General features: G+C 36.8%; 1 protein-coding gene across 1 annotated transcript in view; it reads right to left on the bottom strand.

Annotated features, from left to right (window-relative positions):
- Window positions 1-20012, bottom strand: part of LAMA2 (laminin subunit alpha 2) — a 707066-nt gene that overhangs the window by 543178 nt on the left and 143876 nt on the right. The window contains exon 2 of the mRNA XM_070376649.1: window positions 1679-1849. Coding sequence (XP_070232750.1) covers window positions 1679-1849 — 171 coding nt within the window. The remainder of the gene's footprint in view (window positions 1-1678; window positions 1850-20012) is intronic.

Raw genomic sequence — 20012 nt, 5'->3', positions numbered from 1 at the left:
AGCAAATAGATAGGATGTGTTCTAATATTTCCCCTCCTACACCAATAACAATCTACATCTGAGAAAATAATGAGAGTCATTTAAAAGGTAAGAAAGGTTTCTGAAGCTTGGCATCTTTGGTTTCTTAACTGTTTCTTAAAAACATTCTGCGATATATAAGACCAGCTTCATATTCACAAAAGTCCTAGTTCTTCAAACATAACAATATTAAAGTTTTCAGCATCTCTAAACTGTATAATAGAGACAGGACTATGCAATATTCCCTTTAACCAGCTCCAAGAAAGAATGCAGGGTACCTCCCAGCTTTCTTTCAAGTTAAAAAATATAAATTCTGAGAAAAAAGCTTTTTCACTTTATAAGCATCTCAACTTTAAAACAAAAGAGAGGGAAAACTAATTTTTAAAATAATATAATTGTGAAACTGTATCTCTATTGTAGTTTGCCTCACTGATAGTAAGTATTCACTGCACTAATATCTCCAATATTTGATGATTTCTCAATATAGGTCTACAAATCAACTCCCATGTCTAGAATTATCTCACACTATTTTCCCTTTATCCATATAAATGCTTTACTTAGTGAACCTAATTTCTTATAGTTCTCTGAATATATCATGCTGTTTCCTGTCTTCAAATTTCTGTATTATTTATATATATATATATATATATATATATATATATATATATATATTTCCCCCTTTTCAACTTACTAACCCTTATTTTCTAAGCATATGGGTCATTTTTCCCCCAGGAGTCCTTAGGTGTTCCCTTCGCACTCAGTTTACTTTTCTGTCTCCCCTATTGCCCTTCTTATGTCTTTAAGTCAAGGGCTATGTATGAGTCAACACTCTGCTTCAGAACAATGCATTACCAGGAGCCTGTCTTCAAACGCTTGCTGAATAAATGCATGAATGAGTCTTAGATATTAGTGTGGTTTCTAGAGGCCAACCAAGAGGCCTTTGTATGACACTTCTCCTTAAAACACTATTCCTGTGGTATTTAAGCACACAGACTGGTTCCAGCCCTCTGACACTTTCATTTGCAGCCATTTCTAACTACTTGTAGTTCTCCCAGCAAGTATGTTTTCTATTTTATTCTGAGCCCCTCCTCCTGGCGTTCCTCCTCTTCCCTCTGTCTCTTTACATTCTCAGCTCATATTTGCCCTTGGGTCTCAGTTCAGATGCCCTTCCGGCAAGCCTCCAGCTATACCGGGACCGAATCATCCGTGACTCTTCTCCTTCTCCCTGAAGCCCCTATGCTCATTCTTTCCTTGATGCCTACCACACTCTACAGCAATAAGCTGCTTCTTGCCACTTCTTCAACTGAGCCAGAGACCACATCTTATTCCTTCTGTATTCCTAGTACAGTACCTGGACATAGTGACTACTGACCTACTAAAGCCTTTATTAATAACCACACCCTCACATACTTTTCTGCAGGCAGTAAAGTCAATGACTGCAACAGGTCTTCAGCTAGAAAACTCTCCACAAGCACCATACCCACTACACATAGGGAATTCTAATGCTTGTCAAGAGACAGAGAAGGGCTGTAAAGCTCACAGTAGAAGAAAGGATCTAGAAATTGAGAAGACAAGCCCTTTCACTTTAATGCACTTTGGCCTCAACATTCTCAGTGATATCTTCCACCCAATTCCATACAAGTTAATCCTAAATACATACGGTATGGATTGCTGCTGTTTTGATTGCAGATCCGACACTGAGGGTTCCTCACTGGCTGCCCGGGAACATGCTCTACCAATTTGCAATACATTTCGGGTCCTTTCTCTCCACATGTTGCATTTGTGGTGATGAGGGCACTGGAAGCAAGATTCAGGACAGCAGGGAATAAACCTGAAAAAGATGAACAAATGAAGGTGTGTGGGATGATTTTATTGCATTTTAAAATGAAATTAAGATAGGATGCTTTCCAAAGCATTAAATGAAAATAGAATAATCAGTGATAATTAATATCTGACTTAATTGAGTATACTACATAAATAGCATGTGTTATCAAACTAGCATTTTTTTCCCTGGGTCTTAAGTATGAATTCTAAAACTATCTTCTTAATTTTTAACCTCTACTACTTAATTAGAAAGTCCTGTCTCTAAAACACACTTTTAAAAAGTCTGCTCATGTTATTGGCACAAGTCTTACTGAAATTTCCATCCTGCATTTCAGCTGTTTTGTGAAAGTTGTCAGGTTACAATTTTTAAAATAATTAGCTCATCCCAGAACATACTCTATCTACCTTTATACACTAAATTCTCTATGCTAGTAAATAATATGTGATTAAATAAACAAGGTTTCTCTTCTGTCTTTCATCGCTATTTTGCATCTGTTTATTTTACTTTAGTCGCTCAGTCATGTCTGACTCATTTGCGATTGCATGGACTGTAGCCTGCCAGGCTCCTCTGTCCATGGGATTCCCTAGGCAAGAATACTGGAGAGGGTTGCCATTTCCTACTCCAGTTTTGCATCTAGCTGTACAATTATTATTTTATAAAATATATGTTGAGCACACACTACACCAGATACCATAAAAGATTTGAGAATGAAAAAAAAAAAAAGATTTGAGAATGAAAATACCATTAAGATGGGCTTACTGTGGGAAGTGATCCTGAACTGTATCTTGGAGAAAAAATAGAAATGTATTTGGTATAGAAAATGAAGGGAAAAGAACAAACATGCCAGGCAGAGGGAATATTATATGAGTATAGACTTTATTCTGAAAGCTTACGTGGATGCTGAGTGATTGACAGAGGACTGAGTTTGTAACTGTTCTAATCTATTAGATTATGTGTAGATTATATTATGTCTATATAAGTTATGACAAACCTAGACAGCATATTAAAAAGCAGAGACATTACTTTGCCAACAGAGATCTGTATAGTCAAAGCTATGGTTATTCCAGTAGTCATGTGTATGGATGTGAGAGCTGGACCATAAACAGGGCTGAGCACCAAAGAACTGATGCTTTCAAACTGTGGTGCTGGAGGAGACTCTTAAGAGTAATGTGGACAGTAAGGAGATCAAACCAGTCAAGCCTAAAGGAAATCAATCCTGAATATTCATTGGAGGGACTTAATGCTGAGACTGAAGCTCCAATACTTTGGCCACCCGATGCAAAGAACTGAGTCATTGGAAAAGACCCTGATGCTGGAAAAGATTGAAGGCAGGAAGAGAAGGGGAGGGCAGACGACAAGATGGTTGGATGGCATCACCAACTCAATGCACATGCGTTTGAGCAAACTCCAGGAGATACTGAAGAACAGGGAAGCCTGGTGTGTTTCAGTCCATGGGGTCTCAAAGAGTTGGACACGACTGAGCAACTGAACAGCAAGCTTCTACAAACAAAACAACTTTATTTACATACAATTCTTCTCAGGCAGGAGCCAATACCTCTAAAATTCCCCCAGAATACTGTCAGTTTCACTTTGTGATATTTGTCTCCCTCACTTCTGACTAGTCCTGACCTTGACCCTGAGTTTGGATTCCATTTTGAAGGTATGGGTGAGACTCTCCATGCCCTGCTTTGGTGCAAGCCCTGTGGGACTAATGCTGAAGCTGAAACTCCAATACTTTGGCCACCTGATGCGAAGAACTGACTCATTTGAAAAGACCCTAATGCTGGGAAAGACTGAAGGCAGGAGGAGAAGGGGAAGACAGACAATGAGATGGCTGGATGGCATCACTGACTCAATGGACATGACTTTGAGTAAACTCTGGGAGTTGGTGATGGACAGGGAGGCCTGGCGTGCTGCAGTCCATGGGGTCACAAAGAGTCAGACATGACTGAGTGACTGAACTGAACTGTGGGGCTTAATTGGAGTTGGTTAGGCCTGGAGTTTTTCAGATCTGAGGAATCATGGGAGGAAGACAAAAGGAGAAGATGACTGGTGAAAATTATTTTTCTATATATTGTTATGTTCCAAAATATAGAACTGAATTATATCCTAAATTTCTCACATATTAAATATATAAATGTGAGCAAAATTACATGGTTATGAAAGGATTATGGGTATAGACGTAACATTGATTAAGAAGCTATTTCATATTCCTTAAATAATATGATTTAATCCCCGCTAACCCCATGTGTACTTTTTATTAGTCCCACTTTATAAGTGAAGGAAATGCAGCTCAAAGAAGACAAACAATACGCACCGTTATGAATTAGCAAGACCAATAACTAAGATTTGAATTTAGCTCTTTCACTCAGAAGGCTAATTCTCATTGGGGCTTAAAGAAGAGCCAAAACCTGGTTCTCAGCAGAGCTTATCAATTTACATACTTATTAAAAGAAATAACTTATCCAGCCTCCACCCCTTTGTTGTTTCAGAGTTTTCCAATCATAAACTAAAGACGTCAATAAAATTTACGTTTACTATCTTTCAGTTCTTTCCATTGATTTGTTTCTGTTACACTTATTGATCATGTACTTGAAATTAACCTCTTCATAATTTACTTGCCTTGCTTTGTGGTCAAGGAACAGTGGCCTTTTGAAATTTTATTAGTTACTTTGTTGTTTATTTTTAAAAATCAGTAAAGTGTACTGGTCAAGGAAAGTCCCCAGTTAGTTGCTAATGACCAATTTGAAGAGTCAGTCGATATCTGAGCTTTTATTGAATCTTCAGCAGGTCATATTATAGAATGCAGCCCACTTCATTATAAGTTAAATCTGTTAGACTGTACCTATTTATTTCCATTCAAAAGCAGCAGAGTAATATTTACTGCTATATGCAATATGGGTTACTTAAAGATTATATAAACATTTCAAGTGTAAATGAACTACAAGTAGATGGTGAACCTTTATAGAGTATCGACTTACAACCTCAATTGAATTGAGGTCATGTAATGTTAATGACATAAAAGCCAGTCATCATTACCCACACAATTATGACTGACATTTTTCTTCTGAATAGTATCTAGACTACGTAAATTTAGATGGATTTGTAGCTTTAAAAACCAAGTCTAAACAGAAAACAAATAATATTTATTTTCACTATGCTTTATATTTCATTAGAGATTAGAATATGTACACCAGAGAATAAAAAACATACTCTGTTCTGTAATATATACATTTAGTAAATAATCTAGAAAAAGGCTAAGTTTATGTAATGTGAAAAATAGAAATTCTGCTATCATATGGTAAGCAGTTATAAATGTGCCAAATTTTCACTGTTTTTATTTGAATGTTTTTAGATTACATTTGCTTGCTCAAACACTGTGCTATATTCATGGAATTTTGTATGATCTTGATGATCTGACTTAAAATCCCACATTTTGGTTTCAAATGGCAGAGACATCTTTAAAACCTGCATATAGAGATTCTACTTTATTAATGTGGAGTTGTTACTGTTGTGTCACTCACTGTCTGACTCTTTTGCAACCCCTCAGACAGTAGCCTGCCAGGTTCCTCTGTCCATGGGATTTTCCAGGCAAGAATTCTGGAGTGGGTTGCCATATCCTTCTCCAGGGGATCTTCTAGACCCAGGGATGAAACCTGCATCTCCTGCATTACAGACGGATTCTTTACTGCTAAGCTACAAGGGAAGCCTAATCGTGGAGTAGCTACTATTAAACTGTTCACAGATAACAGCTATGAATTCTAAACAAAATACATGTTTTAAAATTTCATACTTGAAGACACTGAAGAGCAACACAAAATAGATAAGTAAACCAGGAGGGATGTATATGCTTAGAAGGAAGATAATGGATGTCTCAGACTGCGCATGCAAGGTGACTAAAACTCAAATCCACATTTCACTGTCTTTTTTTAACTTTACTGTCTTGAAGAACCAGAAACAGAACTAAGGACAATTACAGCTGCTATAAAGTGAGGAAGAAATACTAGAAAAAAGAAAGCCACAAGAACCTCAAAATATGCGTATAAATTTTTCCCAAGTCTCTTATCAATACCAGATATACATATATGCCTTAGGCAGGCTCCAAGTTCACTGGTTGGGAATAAATGAACAAATGATTAGAATAAGTGATTATAGTTGCTGTATTCCATAGGCATGCCAAAAGTTTGGAGATAGAGTCCAGATAAGTAACTAATATAACACAAAACTAAAAGACTGATGACTGTTCTTCAAAAGAACATAACAGAATCCAGAATTTTCTACCAAGGACTGTTTATAACATTCAGAATGCAATTGTGTAAAAGAGATATTAGATGGACATAAAACGAAACAAAATGCCACCCATACTTAGAAGAAAAGCAGTGAATGGAAAACAACACTGATATCAACCAGATGTTGAAATCAGTATACAATTTTAATCAGCTTTCATTCTTTTATGATCACAGACATACACACACAAATGCTTATAATAAAAAATAAAGTCACTAGAAACTACAAAAATACCAAATATACATTCTAAAACTGAAAAATGCAATATCTAGAATAAAAAATCATTACATGAGATCAGCAAAAAATGTCAGACTCAAATAACTAAACTTGAATATAATTTAACAGATTTCTCCCAACTTATTTAAATATATATATTAATGTTAAGAAAAATTGTAATGTTGCATATGTGCATGCTCAGTTGTGCAGTTGTATCACATTCTTTGCGACCCTATGGGAGGGACAATGTAAGACATGACAATTAGAGCAAAGCAATGGTGGGTGGAGGGATCACAATAAATGGACACACAAATCAGTAAGGCTCTTCTGCTTTACATTAAGCAGTACATTATTTAAATGACTGACAGTACCAAATGTTTAAATGTTTTGGGGTTCAACTGGAATTCCACTCCATTGTTGTTTAGAAAACAGGCCTTTTTAAGTAAATCTAAACCTAGATCTTCCTCATGACCCCCAAACCCCACTCCTAAGAAAATACTCAGGAGAAATGATGATATATGACCATGAAAAGCCCTATACAAGAATGCCCATAAAAGCTTTCATCATAATAGCCAAATAGAAAAACAACTCACGTTTCCATCCATGGGAGAATTCATACAGAAACTGTGGTATACAATGGAATATTATTCAGCATTAAAAAGGATCAAACTATTGATATATGCCACAAGATGAATCCCAAAAGCATTATGCCAAATAAAAGACAAAACAGTTTACAAAACAGTTCATATGTTGTTATTCATTTATGTGATCTTTTAGAACAGGCAAATATATTGTGAAAATAAAACAGAATTTAAAAAATGGCTGAGTTAAGGGGATAGGCTAGGAAAAAGCATAAAAGAAATCTCTGGGCTTATGGTAATATTCTTAAGTTTGTATTATACAGATATATATATATATTTTAAAACTCTGTGTTAAAACTGATGAATGAATGTTGCACTCACTTGTGCATTTTACTGTGTGTAACTTCTACCATGAAAAAGTAAACCAATATTAAACTTAATTTATGATATTCATGATGAAGTGCTTGGCACAAAGTGTGCAACAGATCAAAGTATAAAGATGGATACTTACATATGAATGGACAAAAGTATGGTAAAGCATATACAGAGAGATACTAATTTTAGAATCTAGAGGCTAAGTATATGGATATTTATTGTATGATTCTTACAACTTTTCTACATGGGGAAAAGTTTTCTTAAAATTTGGCAATATATAAAAATACTATATATACACACACATATAAGTATATATCTGTGAATAACCATATATACACATATACATATATATATACATTTCTGTATATAAGATTTATGTCATTATTTGGGTTTTACAAGTTATCAATACCAGTAACAATAAAATTTCATTTTGACATTACTCAAATCAAATATGGAAAATCTGGTTAGACAGTGTAAAGGGAAATAGTCTTTTCAGTTTTGCTCAGAATCAGAAAAACTGAGTGAAAGAAAGCACTGGATTAGCCAAACACTAGAATGTCTCTCCAAGACACTTCAGTTCAGTTCAGCAGAGTCGCTCAGTCGTGTCCGACTCTTTGCAACCCCATGAATCGCAGCACGCCAGGCCTCCCTGTCCATCACAAACTCCTGGAGTTCACTCAGACTTACATCCATCGAGTCAGTGATGCCATCCAGCCATCTCATCCTCTGTGTCCCCTTCTCCTCCTGCCCCCAATCCCTCCCAGCATCAGAGTCTTTTCCAATGAGTCAGCTCTTCTCATGAGGTGGCCAAAGTACTGGAGTTTCAGCTTTAGCATCATTCCCTCCAAAGAAATCCCAGGGCTGATCTCCTTCAGAATGGACTGGTTGGATCTCCTTGCAGTTCAAGGGACTCTCAAGAGTTTCTCCAACACCACAGTTCAAAAGCATCAATTCTTCAGCGCTCAGCCTTCTTCACAGTCCATTTCTCACATCCATACATGACTGCTGGAAAAACCATAGCCTTGACTAGATGGACCTTTGTTGGCAAAGTAATGTCTCTGCTTTTGAATATGCTATCTAGGTTGGTCATAACTTTCCTTCCAAGGAGTAAGAATCTTTTAATTTCATGGCTGCGGTCATCATCTGCAGTGATTTTGGAGCCCAAAAAAATAAAGTCTGACACTGTTTCCACTGTTTCCCCATCTATTTCCCATGAAGTGATGGGACCAGATGCCATGATCTTAGTTTTCTGAATGTTGAGCTTTAAGCCAGCTTTTTCACTCTCCTCTTTCACTTTCATCAAGAGGCTTCTTAGTTCCTCTTCACTTTCTGCATTAAGGGTGGTGTCATCTGCATATCTGAGGTTATTGATATTTCTCCTGGCAATCTTGATTCCAGCTTGTGCTTCTTTCAGTCCGTGATGTACTTTCTCATGATGTACTCTGCATAGAAGTTAAATAAGCAGGGTGACAATGTACAGCCTTGATGTACTACTTTTCCTATTTGGAACCAGTCTGTTGTTCCATGTCCAGTTCTAACTGTTGCTTCCTGACCTGCATACAGATTTATCAAGTGGCAGATCAGGTGGTCTGGTATTCCCATCTCTTTCAGAATTTTCCACAGTTTATTGTGATCCACACAGTCAAAGGCTTTGGCATAGTCAATAAAGCAGAAATAGATGTTTTTCTGGAACTCTCTTGCTTTTTCCATGATCCAGCGGATGTTGGCAATTTGGTCTCTGGTTCCTCTGCCTTTTCTAAAACCAGCTTGAACATCTGGAAGTTCACGGTTCACGTATTGCTGAAGCCTGGCTTGGAGAATTTTGAGCATTACTTTACTAGCGTGTGAGATGAGTGCAATTGTGCAGTAGTTTGAGCATTCCCAAAGAAAGGCATTGCCTTTCTTTGGGATTGGAATGAAAACTGACCTTTTCTAGTCCTGTGGCCACTGCTGAGTTTTCCAAATTTGCTGGCATATTGAGTGCAGCACTTTCACAGCATCATCTTTCAGGATTTGAAATAGCTCAACTGGAATTCCATCACCTCCACTAGCTTTGTTCGTACTGATGCTTTCTAAGGCCCACTTGACTTCACATTCCAGTTGTCTGGCTCTAGATCCAAGACACTTACTGGCTGGCAATTAACAGGTTAATTTATTTTCCTTATATAGCTTTCCAGTCCTTCCACTTTTTATTTCATAAAAATGAAGAACTTTGACTTAGCATCATATTTAATATGTATGTGTAGTCTTTTGAAGAACTACAAGTGAGTCAGAGAGAAATGCATTTAACATATCAGTAAGTGACCTATTGTGTGGCACAACTCAGATTCATTCCTTAGGATTTAGGCAATGTTTCTTTAGGTGATGATCTAGAATGCTGTTATTCAGTAGGAAAAAGAAGCCTATTTCAAATGTGAATTTTACAAATGAGGAAAATAATTCCCAGAAACTAAGTCACACAGCTGATTTTCAAACACAATTATTGCAAACCCAAATAAGTTAGAACTAATTTCAGCATTAAAGATCCACCCTGTCTCATTCCCCTTCCTGATCTAAATGAAAATCCTTTTCTCCTATGTCATTCCTGAGATTTGCTTCATCTAGTTCTCCTTTTCTCTTCTATATGCACACCACAAGCCAACTTCCATCACAGTTTTACAAGTCCATAATCTATTTCAAATTTTCCATTTTAAGAAAGCACTCCTTCAACCTTCTTATTGTAATTGAAGTCTTGATTTCCTCTGACAGTCACACTTCCGTAGATCTCCCTGTGGATCCCTAGAATTGCGGGGAGAGGAAAAACAGTCTCCTTCTGACTTCTAAATGCTACTTATAAATTTGTTCCTCTCACTGTCACTCATAACTTTTTAAAAAGTGAAATCATCCAACTTTTCCAAGTGCTCATCCCTGTTGACTGACTTCATGAAGACCATCAACAAAAACACTGATAACTGATTCACAATAATCTTTATCCTCCAAATCTGCCATTCTTACTAAATAAGTGAATAAAATAATGAAATGTTTTTGCATAGAAACCAGAAAATATTACTATGGTAGTTTAGGGATAAATATGCCTTACTGCTAATCTTAATTCTAAGATTTCTGCTGCTGCTGCTGCTAAGTCGCTTCAGTCGTGTCCGACTCTGTGCGACCCCGTCTGGCAGCCCACCCGGTTCCCCTGCCCCTGGGATTCTCCAGGCAAGAACACTGGAGTAGGTTGCCATTTCCTTCTCCAGTGCATGGAAGTGAAAAGTGAAAGTGAAGTTGCTCAGTCGTGTCCGACTCTCAGCGACCCCATGGACTGCAGCCTACCAGGCTCTTCCATCCATGGGATTTTCCAGTCAAGAGTACTGGAGTGGGGTGCCATTGCCTTCTCCGAAGATTTCTGCTTCCAATGAATTATTTTGTCTCCAGCTTAATGTTATGTCCAGAGTACTGGCATCTTACTGTTTACAGATATATCAGATGTTTTGAAAATTCTTTGTCATGACATTATGTTGTCCATCCTACATAGAATGTTTTCCTTTTTTGCATACATGGTCATCTGCTCATTTTGCATGACCCTGCTCAAATATCCACTTTTCTGTGAAAGTGTTTCCTGACTTTCCAACACAGGATTTGTTATTTCCTTCCTGGTATCTACATAGTACTTAGTTTATATTTTATTATAACCCTTATCACACTGAAATTTTTAATATCTTTTACAATGGATCTCTAGTATATAACATACTGAGTACAGGGATAGCACTAGTAGCATATAATAGCACTCAAATTTAAATTTATTGAATGAGAATAAATTCATGTGCTTGTACACTTGTACAATTTTTCTGGAGAGAAATCTGGCAAATAAAACTAATAAACTAATCAGATCCTTGATTTAGTAAAAATACAGAACTCTGTTTTAAATAATTCAAGAAACCCAAGCTATTTTAAAAATGCAGTAGACCTCTATCGCTGCTTATTTGTCCAACACCCAGCCTCCATTTCTGTTCTTAGCTAACTGGCATTGTATTCAGTACAAAAGGTATGAAGTACCCTACCATTTGCCAAGGATATGGAAGTCAAAGAGATCTTTCTTTTCCCCTCCCTCTAACAGTTTGGGCAATTTGTCCATGTGATTTTGGCCTTGGGCTCCAACTCTGGAGCACCTGACACATAGAGCTGGGGAGAAAAGGAAAATAAGATCAAAATAGTGCAAAGAAAATAGAACCAGTACGAGTAGGAAAGGGAGTGATGACAGGAATGTCTACAAAGGGACCTGACTAGACTTTTCAAACAGTGAAAAGGAGGAATCACATTGATGTTCATCATCTCCTAAGCCTGGTTTTCAAATCCTTCCAGCAATTGTGCCAGTTCTGTGATAGATTTCAAATACATTTCTGCTTAAGTTAAATAGTTTTGGTGATTTCTGTTGCTTGTGATCACGAAGTCAGAGGGATATAAATTTCATATATTAGAGAACAAATTGCCAACATCCGCTGGATCATCAAAAAAGCAAGAGATTCCAGAAAAACATCTATTTCTGCTATATTGACTATGCCAAAGCCTTTGACTGTGTGGATCACAATAAACTGTGGAAAATTCTTCAAGAGATGGGAATTCCAGACCACCTGAACTACCTCTTGAGAAACCTATACGCAGGTCAGGAAGCAACAGTTAGAACTGGACATGGAACAACAGACTGGTTCCAAATAGGAAAAGGAGTACATCAAGGCTGTACATTGTCACCCTGCTTATTTAACTTCTATGCAGAGTACATCATGAGAAACGCTGGGCTGGAAGAAACGCAAGCTGGTATCAAGATTGCCGGGAGAAATATCAATAACCTTAGATATGCAGATGACACCACCTTTACGGCAGAAAGTGAAGAGGAACTAAGAAGCCTCTTGATGAAAGTGAAAGAGGAGAGTGAAAAAGCTGGCTTAAAGCTCAACATTCAGAAAACTAAGATCATGGCATCTGGTCCCATCACTTCATGGGAAATAGATGAGGAAACAGTGTCAGACTTTATTTTTGGGGGCTCCAAAATCACTGCAGATGGTGACTGCAGCCATGAAATTAAAAGATGCTTACTCCTTAGAAGGAAAGTTATGACCAACCTAGATAGCATATTCAAAAGCAGAGACATTACTTTGCCAACAAAAGTCCGTCTAGTCAAGGCTATGGTTTTTCCAGCAGTCATGTATGGATGTGAGAGTTGGACTGTGAAGAAAGCTGAGTGCCGAAGAATTGATGCTTTTGAACTGGAGAAGACTCTTGAGAGTCCCATGGACTGCAAGGAGATCCAACCAGTCCATTCTAAAGGAGATCAGTCCTGGGTGTTCACTGGAAGGACTGATGCTGAAGCTGAAACTCCAGTACTTTGGCCACCTCATGTGAAGAGTTGACTCATTGGAAAAGACTCTGATGCTGGGAGGGATTGGGGGCAAGAGGAGAAGGGGACAACAGAGGACGAGATGGCTGGATGGCATCACCGACTCGATGGATGTGAGTTTGAGTGAACTCTGGGAGTTGGTGATGGACAGGGAGGCCTGGCGTGCTTCGATTCATAGGGTCGCAAAGAGTTGGACACGACTGAGTGACTGAACTGAACTGAAGTCTACACACACACACACACACACACACACACACACACACAGTGAAGATAGGAAGATTGAGAAAACAACTTTATTAAAAGTAACAGTATGGATAAATACCGGAGAAGGCAATTGCACCCCACTCCAGTACTCTTGCCTGGAGAATCCCATGGACAGAGGAGCCTGGTAGGCTGCAGTCCATGGGGTCGCTGGGAGTCGGACACGACTGAGCGACTTCCCTTTCACTTTTCACTTTCATGCATTGGAGAAGGAAATGGCAACCCAGTCCAGTGTTCTTGCCAGGAGAATCCCAGGGACGGGGAAGCCTGGTGGGCTGCCGTCTATGGGGTCGCACAGAGTCGGACACAACTGAAGCGACTTAGCAGCAGCATGGATAAATACATATACATAAATATAGTTACTTCATCCAAACATCCTTAGGATTAAGTATGAAACAATGGTAGTGAAAACAATCAACTTTTACAGAAAGACCCAAGGCTGATTCACGATCATCTCCAAGAGTGGCCACAGCGTCACTTTAAGTGTTTCCTGGTGAAAATTTCCTTCCAGGTTGTTTTGTTTCCAACATGCTCTTTGTTTTGATTATCTTTGTGTGAAGTTTGGTAAACCAGCATTTTAAAATGACAGTGATCTAATACATATCTTAAAATCTTCCTAATGTAGTTTGGCTAAAAGAAATCCTAAACACATTTTCTAGTTTTCATCAGTTTAAACTAAATGAATATTGTCAAGTAGCTGTCTTCACTGCCTGTGCCTAGCATATTACAATATTTTTTAATTAACATTCATAGATATTGATAAACATATTTATATATTGATATATGTATTTTAATTTCAAATGTTTCTTGTCAACATCTACAGTCCAGCTCATAACAGCCATCATTAATGTAATTGATTACAGACAGTACCTAAGGTTTGCTATGGGAAAGTCATCCAATCAATGAATTCTCTCCAATATATTCAATTTATAAATAACTTTAAAAAAATCGTCACATAGTGTTTACAGCAACACAATACACATTCCTCCTTCTCTCTCCTCCCCTGTCATCCTAGTCTTGGTTCACAAATTTCTCTTGCTTGCTTATGCTAAGCATCTCTCTCCTCTCAAAAGAATAAGAGAAAACTGTCTGTCTGAATGTTTCTAACTTTCCATTTCAGTCTCTAGGTCTGTGAAGCATTTTTTAAAAATTTCATGCAGGCAAACAGAGATGTTTGCAAGTAATTCAGCATTTGAAAGACAAAAGAGAACCTGCCAATTTAAAATGTTCTAAGACTTGTCAAGGGAAAAAGGAAGATACTTGACGGAAATCCTGAGCTATGTGGGTGTGTAGGATCAGATTGGTATAAAACAAAAATGGGACAAAACAAAGTGTTGCTGAAGAGAATGACTTCCAGCTGTGCACTGCAGGAAGCAACTTAATGCTCTTGATCCATGATGCAGATGAAGAGTTTTATAGAAGTAGAAAATCAGTCCAATTTGAATTAATAGTCATCTAGACAAAACAATGTTTGTAAGCTGGAGGAAAAAAGAATGCTAAATCCAGTTGTTCAGAATAAAAAAAAAGAGAAAATAAGGGCACTTATTCTAGTCCTACCCAGCCTTTCAAATGTGTCTTAGTTCTCCACTTTTCAGCTTGGGTCTCCAAAAATAAATGGATATTCTTGGAGGCTTAAGGGTTGGTTTAGTCTCCTTTCTACTTTTTTAATCAGAAAAAGTACATTTTCTACTTAGCTCATGTTAAAAATTGTTTACTTTGTTCATTCTAAGCAGATTAAGATGAACATTTAAGTATTTTGAATATCACAGGAAACAAAATAAACCAGATGCAAACACACATACTCCAATGGGTCTTTAGCAAGTTTTGCTTTTAGAATATCAACTCTGTGTACAGATATTCTGGCTAAAATAAGGACTCCACTAGCCATAGTGAACTCAAGTGCCATCTTAGCCTCTTAACTCAACCAAGCGCTATAGGATTTTATTGAATTTCAGGCAAAGGATAATCATTGACCTTACTAAGGTAGGAATACATCATCAATTTTCAGTAATCTAAAACAATATACATAAGAAAATAACTGCCACTATGACATGGATTTCTGTTAAGAACACTAACAGATACATTAGGGAGGACATGACATTTCTACCACAATGACTCAAAGTACGGCATTTGTACTCAAAGTTTCTCAAACACCTCCAAATATATTTTTAAACCAAATCTCTGACTACTGTATGCACAGTAAATTGAAGTTGACCACATTGCATCTCATCAATAAAGATTTCTTGAAATGGATAAATTCATTGAGTTCAGTTCAGTTGCACAGTCATGTCCGACTCTTTACGAACCCATGTACTGCAGCATGCCAGGCCTCCCTGTCCATCACCAACTCCCGGAGTTTACCCAAACGCATGTCCATTGAGTCAGTAATGTCATCCCATTTCATCCTCTGTCATCCCCTTCTTATCCTCCCTTTACTCTTTCCCAGCATCAGGGTCTTTTCCAATGAGTCCATTCTTGACATCAGGTGGTCAAATATTGGATTTCCAGCTTCAGCATCAGTCCTTGCAATGAATATTCAGGACTAATTTCCTTTAGGATGGACTGGGTGGATCTCCTTGCAGTCCAAGGGACTCTCAAGAGTCATCTCCAACACCACAGCTCAAAAGCATCAATTCTTTGATGCTCAGCTTTCTTTATAGTCCAACTCTCACATCCATATACGACTACTAGAAAAACCATAGCTTTGACTAGATGATCTTTGCTCAGCAAAATATCATCTGTAGAGCTAGATTGAATAGATTCTTTATCTAACTTTAAATTTATATCCCCAAAATACAGGTCCCCACTATTGGCATTTCAATTATTTTTTGAGGACGTGGTGGACACTGCCCTGGCCACAGAATTTCTAGTCCTTTCAATCTGCATAGAAATCTCACCCATTATCCATTTAAAATTAGTATCCATAAACTGCTTTAATTTTTTTTATGCTCCACTTGTAGAAAAATCTGGAATCATCCTAGAGGTTTTCAAAATCACATGATAAAAATAATTATTATAGCTAGGGCATTTATTTAGTATATACTAACATAAGGGTACCCAAAATATTCACTGAGGGGGTGGCAGCTGGGGAGAAATAGACTGTTTCCCTGCTTCCTCCAACCTCACTTCATCAATATCAGCAGAGCATATGTTCATTATCTCCTCTCTTCTCTCCTGCCTGGCTTCCAAAACCAAGCCTATAAACTAGATGTCTCTTTGGCAGGCCTGTCTGCAAATTCAAAATGAGAAGTAAAAACGGTAAAGGAGAAGAAATGCAAAAAACACTTTTAAGTCACTGAAAATTAAATTTAGAGCCTTAAATTGGCAATTACCCAAGCAGAGGTGTGGGATGGTATGGGGAGGGAGGAGGGAGGAGGGTTCAGGATGGGGAACACATGTATACCTGTGGCGGATTCATTTTGATATTTGGCAAAACTAATACAATTATGTAAAGTTTAAAAATAAAATAAAATTTAAAAAAAAGATAGAATAGACTTCAGTAAATCTGGAAATAAAGTAGGGGGAGTGAAAGACAGAGAGGAAGGAAGAAAGGAAGGAAGGAAGGAAAGGAGGGAGGGTAGAGGGAAGAAAGGGAGGAAGAAAGAAAGGAGGGACAATGATCATGCTATAAATGAGAAAGGGGACATAACTACAGACCAGGAAATTAAAAAAAAATTTTTTTTTAATGTGACAGTATCTATTTCAATATATTTGGAAATATATATTCTAATCCATTTACAAGCCTAGAAAAATTGAATTATTTTTATGAAAAGTAAAGTATTGAATATGTTTATTCATATTTACCTATATTCTATACATTAAGTAAAAATTTAATCAAGAATATATTAGGAATTTAAATGGGCTAATGAGCAAAGAAAAGATAAAGAAACAAAAGAAAAAAATGTATCTCCAAAAAAATGATTTGATCTATGTAGTTGCTAAAGGTACATTGATAAATTATTGTATTGTTAGAGTGCCATCTTTATCAAATGAAATATATCATTTCACTACACCAAATAAAATACTTTGACTTAAAAAAAAAAAAAAAAATTTTAAAACCTCTGTGTCTGCTGTTGATAATCCAAAGTATAAAAGTGTAACAAATCTCTAAATTAATTGCTATGCAAAGAGCATGAGCTTGTATTTATGTCCCTCAAACAAAAATATCAGAAGAGACTCATTTAAGCTTTGATGCACATAATGACAGTAGGAAAGATGCTGTTCCCCATGGGTCCAGCTCTTTAAGAACTGCTACACAATTTCTTATTTCTAATGATGAAACAGATAGTTTAAAAAAAAAATTGTTCTACATTGTGCTTCCTTTGGCTTAGAAGATCTAGCCAAAAGAAAAAGTCATATTCATTTACTTTGCTCTTTTTTCATTTGTTTTTATCAGTAAGTATTAGAATTCCTCAGGGCTTGATCTTAAATCCTGTTCTTACTTCATTCTCATCCTCAAATAATCTCCAAATAATCCCCAGTAATCTCATCTACTTCTAAGATATTTACATATCATCTGCATAGTCAATAATACCAAAGTTATATCACCAGGCCAGATACGTTTTAAAGTTCCAGGTTTAATTTTCCAAATACCATATTGACACCTCCACTTAGATGTCTCTCACTAGCATCTCAAATTTAATTCACCCAAAGAAGAGCGTGTGATTTCCAGGGTCCAAGCACCACCACCATCCCCCTAATAGCCATCCTGAGTTAGCTATTCCTGAGTTCTCACTAGCTCAACACATTTTATTTTACTCATTCAGTGTCTCATACAGAAAGCTAGGAGTCATTGTTGATGCATTCCATCACCAAACACCATTCTAACTCCAAAATTAATCTCAGACCCATATGTTTCTCCCTAGTGTCAGTACCAAGCCACAGGCATTTTTAACGTCTGGACTTTTGCAATAGCTTCTTAAATGGCTTCTTAAATAGCTCTTGATTACCCTTGGCCTTTCTTCAATCCATTTCAATGAGATGGATTTTACTACAATGCAAATCTGATCAAGTCACTCCTCTTAAAATCTTTCATGGGAATACCATTGCATTTAGGTTAAAAATTTTAATTATCCTATTTTATGTAATATTCTTTCATCATATTCAAAGAATATTGCCTTCAGTCGGCTTCTAAAACAAGGCTCTGCTTTTTCTTTCCTCAGGATTTTGCCTAGAAATCCCTGTGCCTTAATTCTCCTCCACTTTTCATACCTTCCTACCTTTCACAAATCTTTCTTCCTTATACCTTAAAGTTTCTGATATCTTTCCTAACAGTTTCTAAACAACTCCCCATTATAATTCCTAATTATGCTGTGTTTTTCCCATGTGTAATTTTACATAGTGATTATTTACCCAAGGTCTATCTCCCTTGCTGGAACTGAAGCTCCATGATGGAAGAAACAAGTTCCTTTGTTTACTCTGTGCCACTGCCATCTCTGAGCCCAGCCATGGCTGGACACACAAAGGTGCTCAAAACATTCTAGAAGGAGACTCATCTTAGAACTTAGGGTATAGTCACATTCTGAAGAAGTGGAGAACTTCCTTGGTCAAAATACAAAAGAATAAAACATGGAAAAAGCAAAACACAACAAAAACAACATACAAAAAATGGATACCTCTCTTTTAATGTTTTAGTGACTTCACAAGATACATAATGTTAGCATCCAGGGCTAAAGCCATTACTTTCATAAAGTTCATTGAGTTAACTGTCTTCTTAAATCCATGTCCCTAAGCTCTGGGTAGGTTCTTATTTTCTGTCTCGGAAAATAAACAAACTGTCTTTTGTGTTTTGTGTGAGCCACTGTGAATTCTCTCTGGGATTCAATTGGTTTGGTTGATAAATCAGAAGTTAGATTTATTGAATGATGTATTTCTCAATCCATGATGTATTTCCCAGTCCATGTCCATCCTCCTCCAAAAGTCTCCCTACAAAAATAAACCCTTTAGAAGAATATAAATGTTCTAATAAGTACAAAGTTATGCTCTTTGCTGAAACTTTATGCTGTCTCCTCCCTTCCAAATTATACAGGCTCTTAGTCTGATCCATAGGGTGAAGATTTAGAATGAGAGTTGCATGAAAAAACACTTCACAGCTGACTTAAGCATCTAATTCAGTTTTATGCTTTAAAAGCAAATTCTATGCAGTTTCAGTATATCTATGGAAATACTTGTTTTATAGACGATTTTTTTTTCAAAGTGAGATTTGACAGTGTTTATAGCAAAACACTTTGTTCTCCAGCAGCTGTTTGAACACACACATAAATATGCAAAAAAACCCACAAATATTCTGTTTGCTCTTGTAAATACTTGAAGTGAAAAAAATCAGCATTTTACAGTCTTTTAGCATAGTGTTGCTAATAATACTTCATTTACCAAGCGTATATAAACTCAGATATAATGAGGTTTTTTCAATTTTGCTTTTGCCTTTCTACCAGCATTCTTTGACCACTAAACTCTAAGTTCCTTGAGGGCCGAGACCATGATTCACAAAACTTTTTATTCTTAGAGACAACTGGTAAAAGTGACATCAAACAAATGCTCAGTTAAGATTCAAATATTAAAGAATCTCATTAATGAATGACATTTGTGAATTGATTTCATCATATCAGTTCTAATTTCTCTTTTAAAATTTTGAAGTATATTTGTTCTAGTTTGATCTAAAACAAAAACAAAACCAAGAACCATGAACTTTCCTTTGTTGCATAGTACTGTTGCATTGTACTGTTAATGTCTGTTTGAGTAATGCAATTCATTGATCATAATAAAAGCGTGGCACTGCAGTGGACACTGGGGTACATGGGTCTCTTTCAATTATGGTTTTCTCAGGGTATGTGCCCAGTAGTGGATTGTTGAGTAATATGGTAGCTCTATTCCTAGGTTTTGAAGGAATCTCCATACTGTTCTCCATAGTGGCTGTATCAATTTACATTCCCACAAGCAACAAAAATAAATAAAATTTTTAAAAAGTGTAGCACTGAATTTTATAAAATATTTTCTCTCTTAACTCTCACAACAAAATTATAAAATAGATAGCATAGGTATTATTTGCTTGAATATATAGATAAAATAATAGAAC

Source organism: Bos mutus, chromosome 9 (genome assembly GCF_027580195.1).
Source record: "Bos mutus isolate GX-2022 chromosome 9, NWIPB_WYAK_1.1, whole genome shotgun sequence".
Taxonomy (NCBI): Eukaryota; Metazoa; Chordata; class Mammalia; order Artiodactyla; family Bovidae; genus Bos; species Bos mutus.
This window is presented reverse-complemented; position numbering and strand designations above follow the sequence as displayed.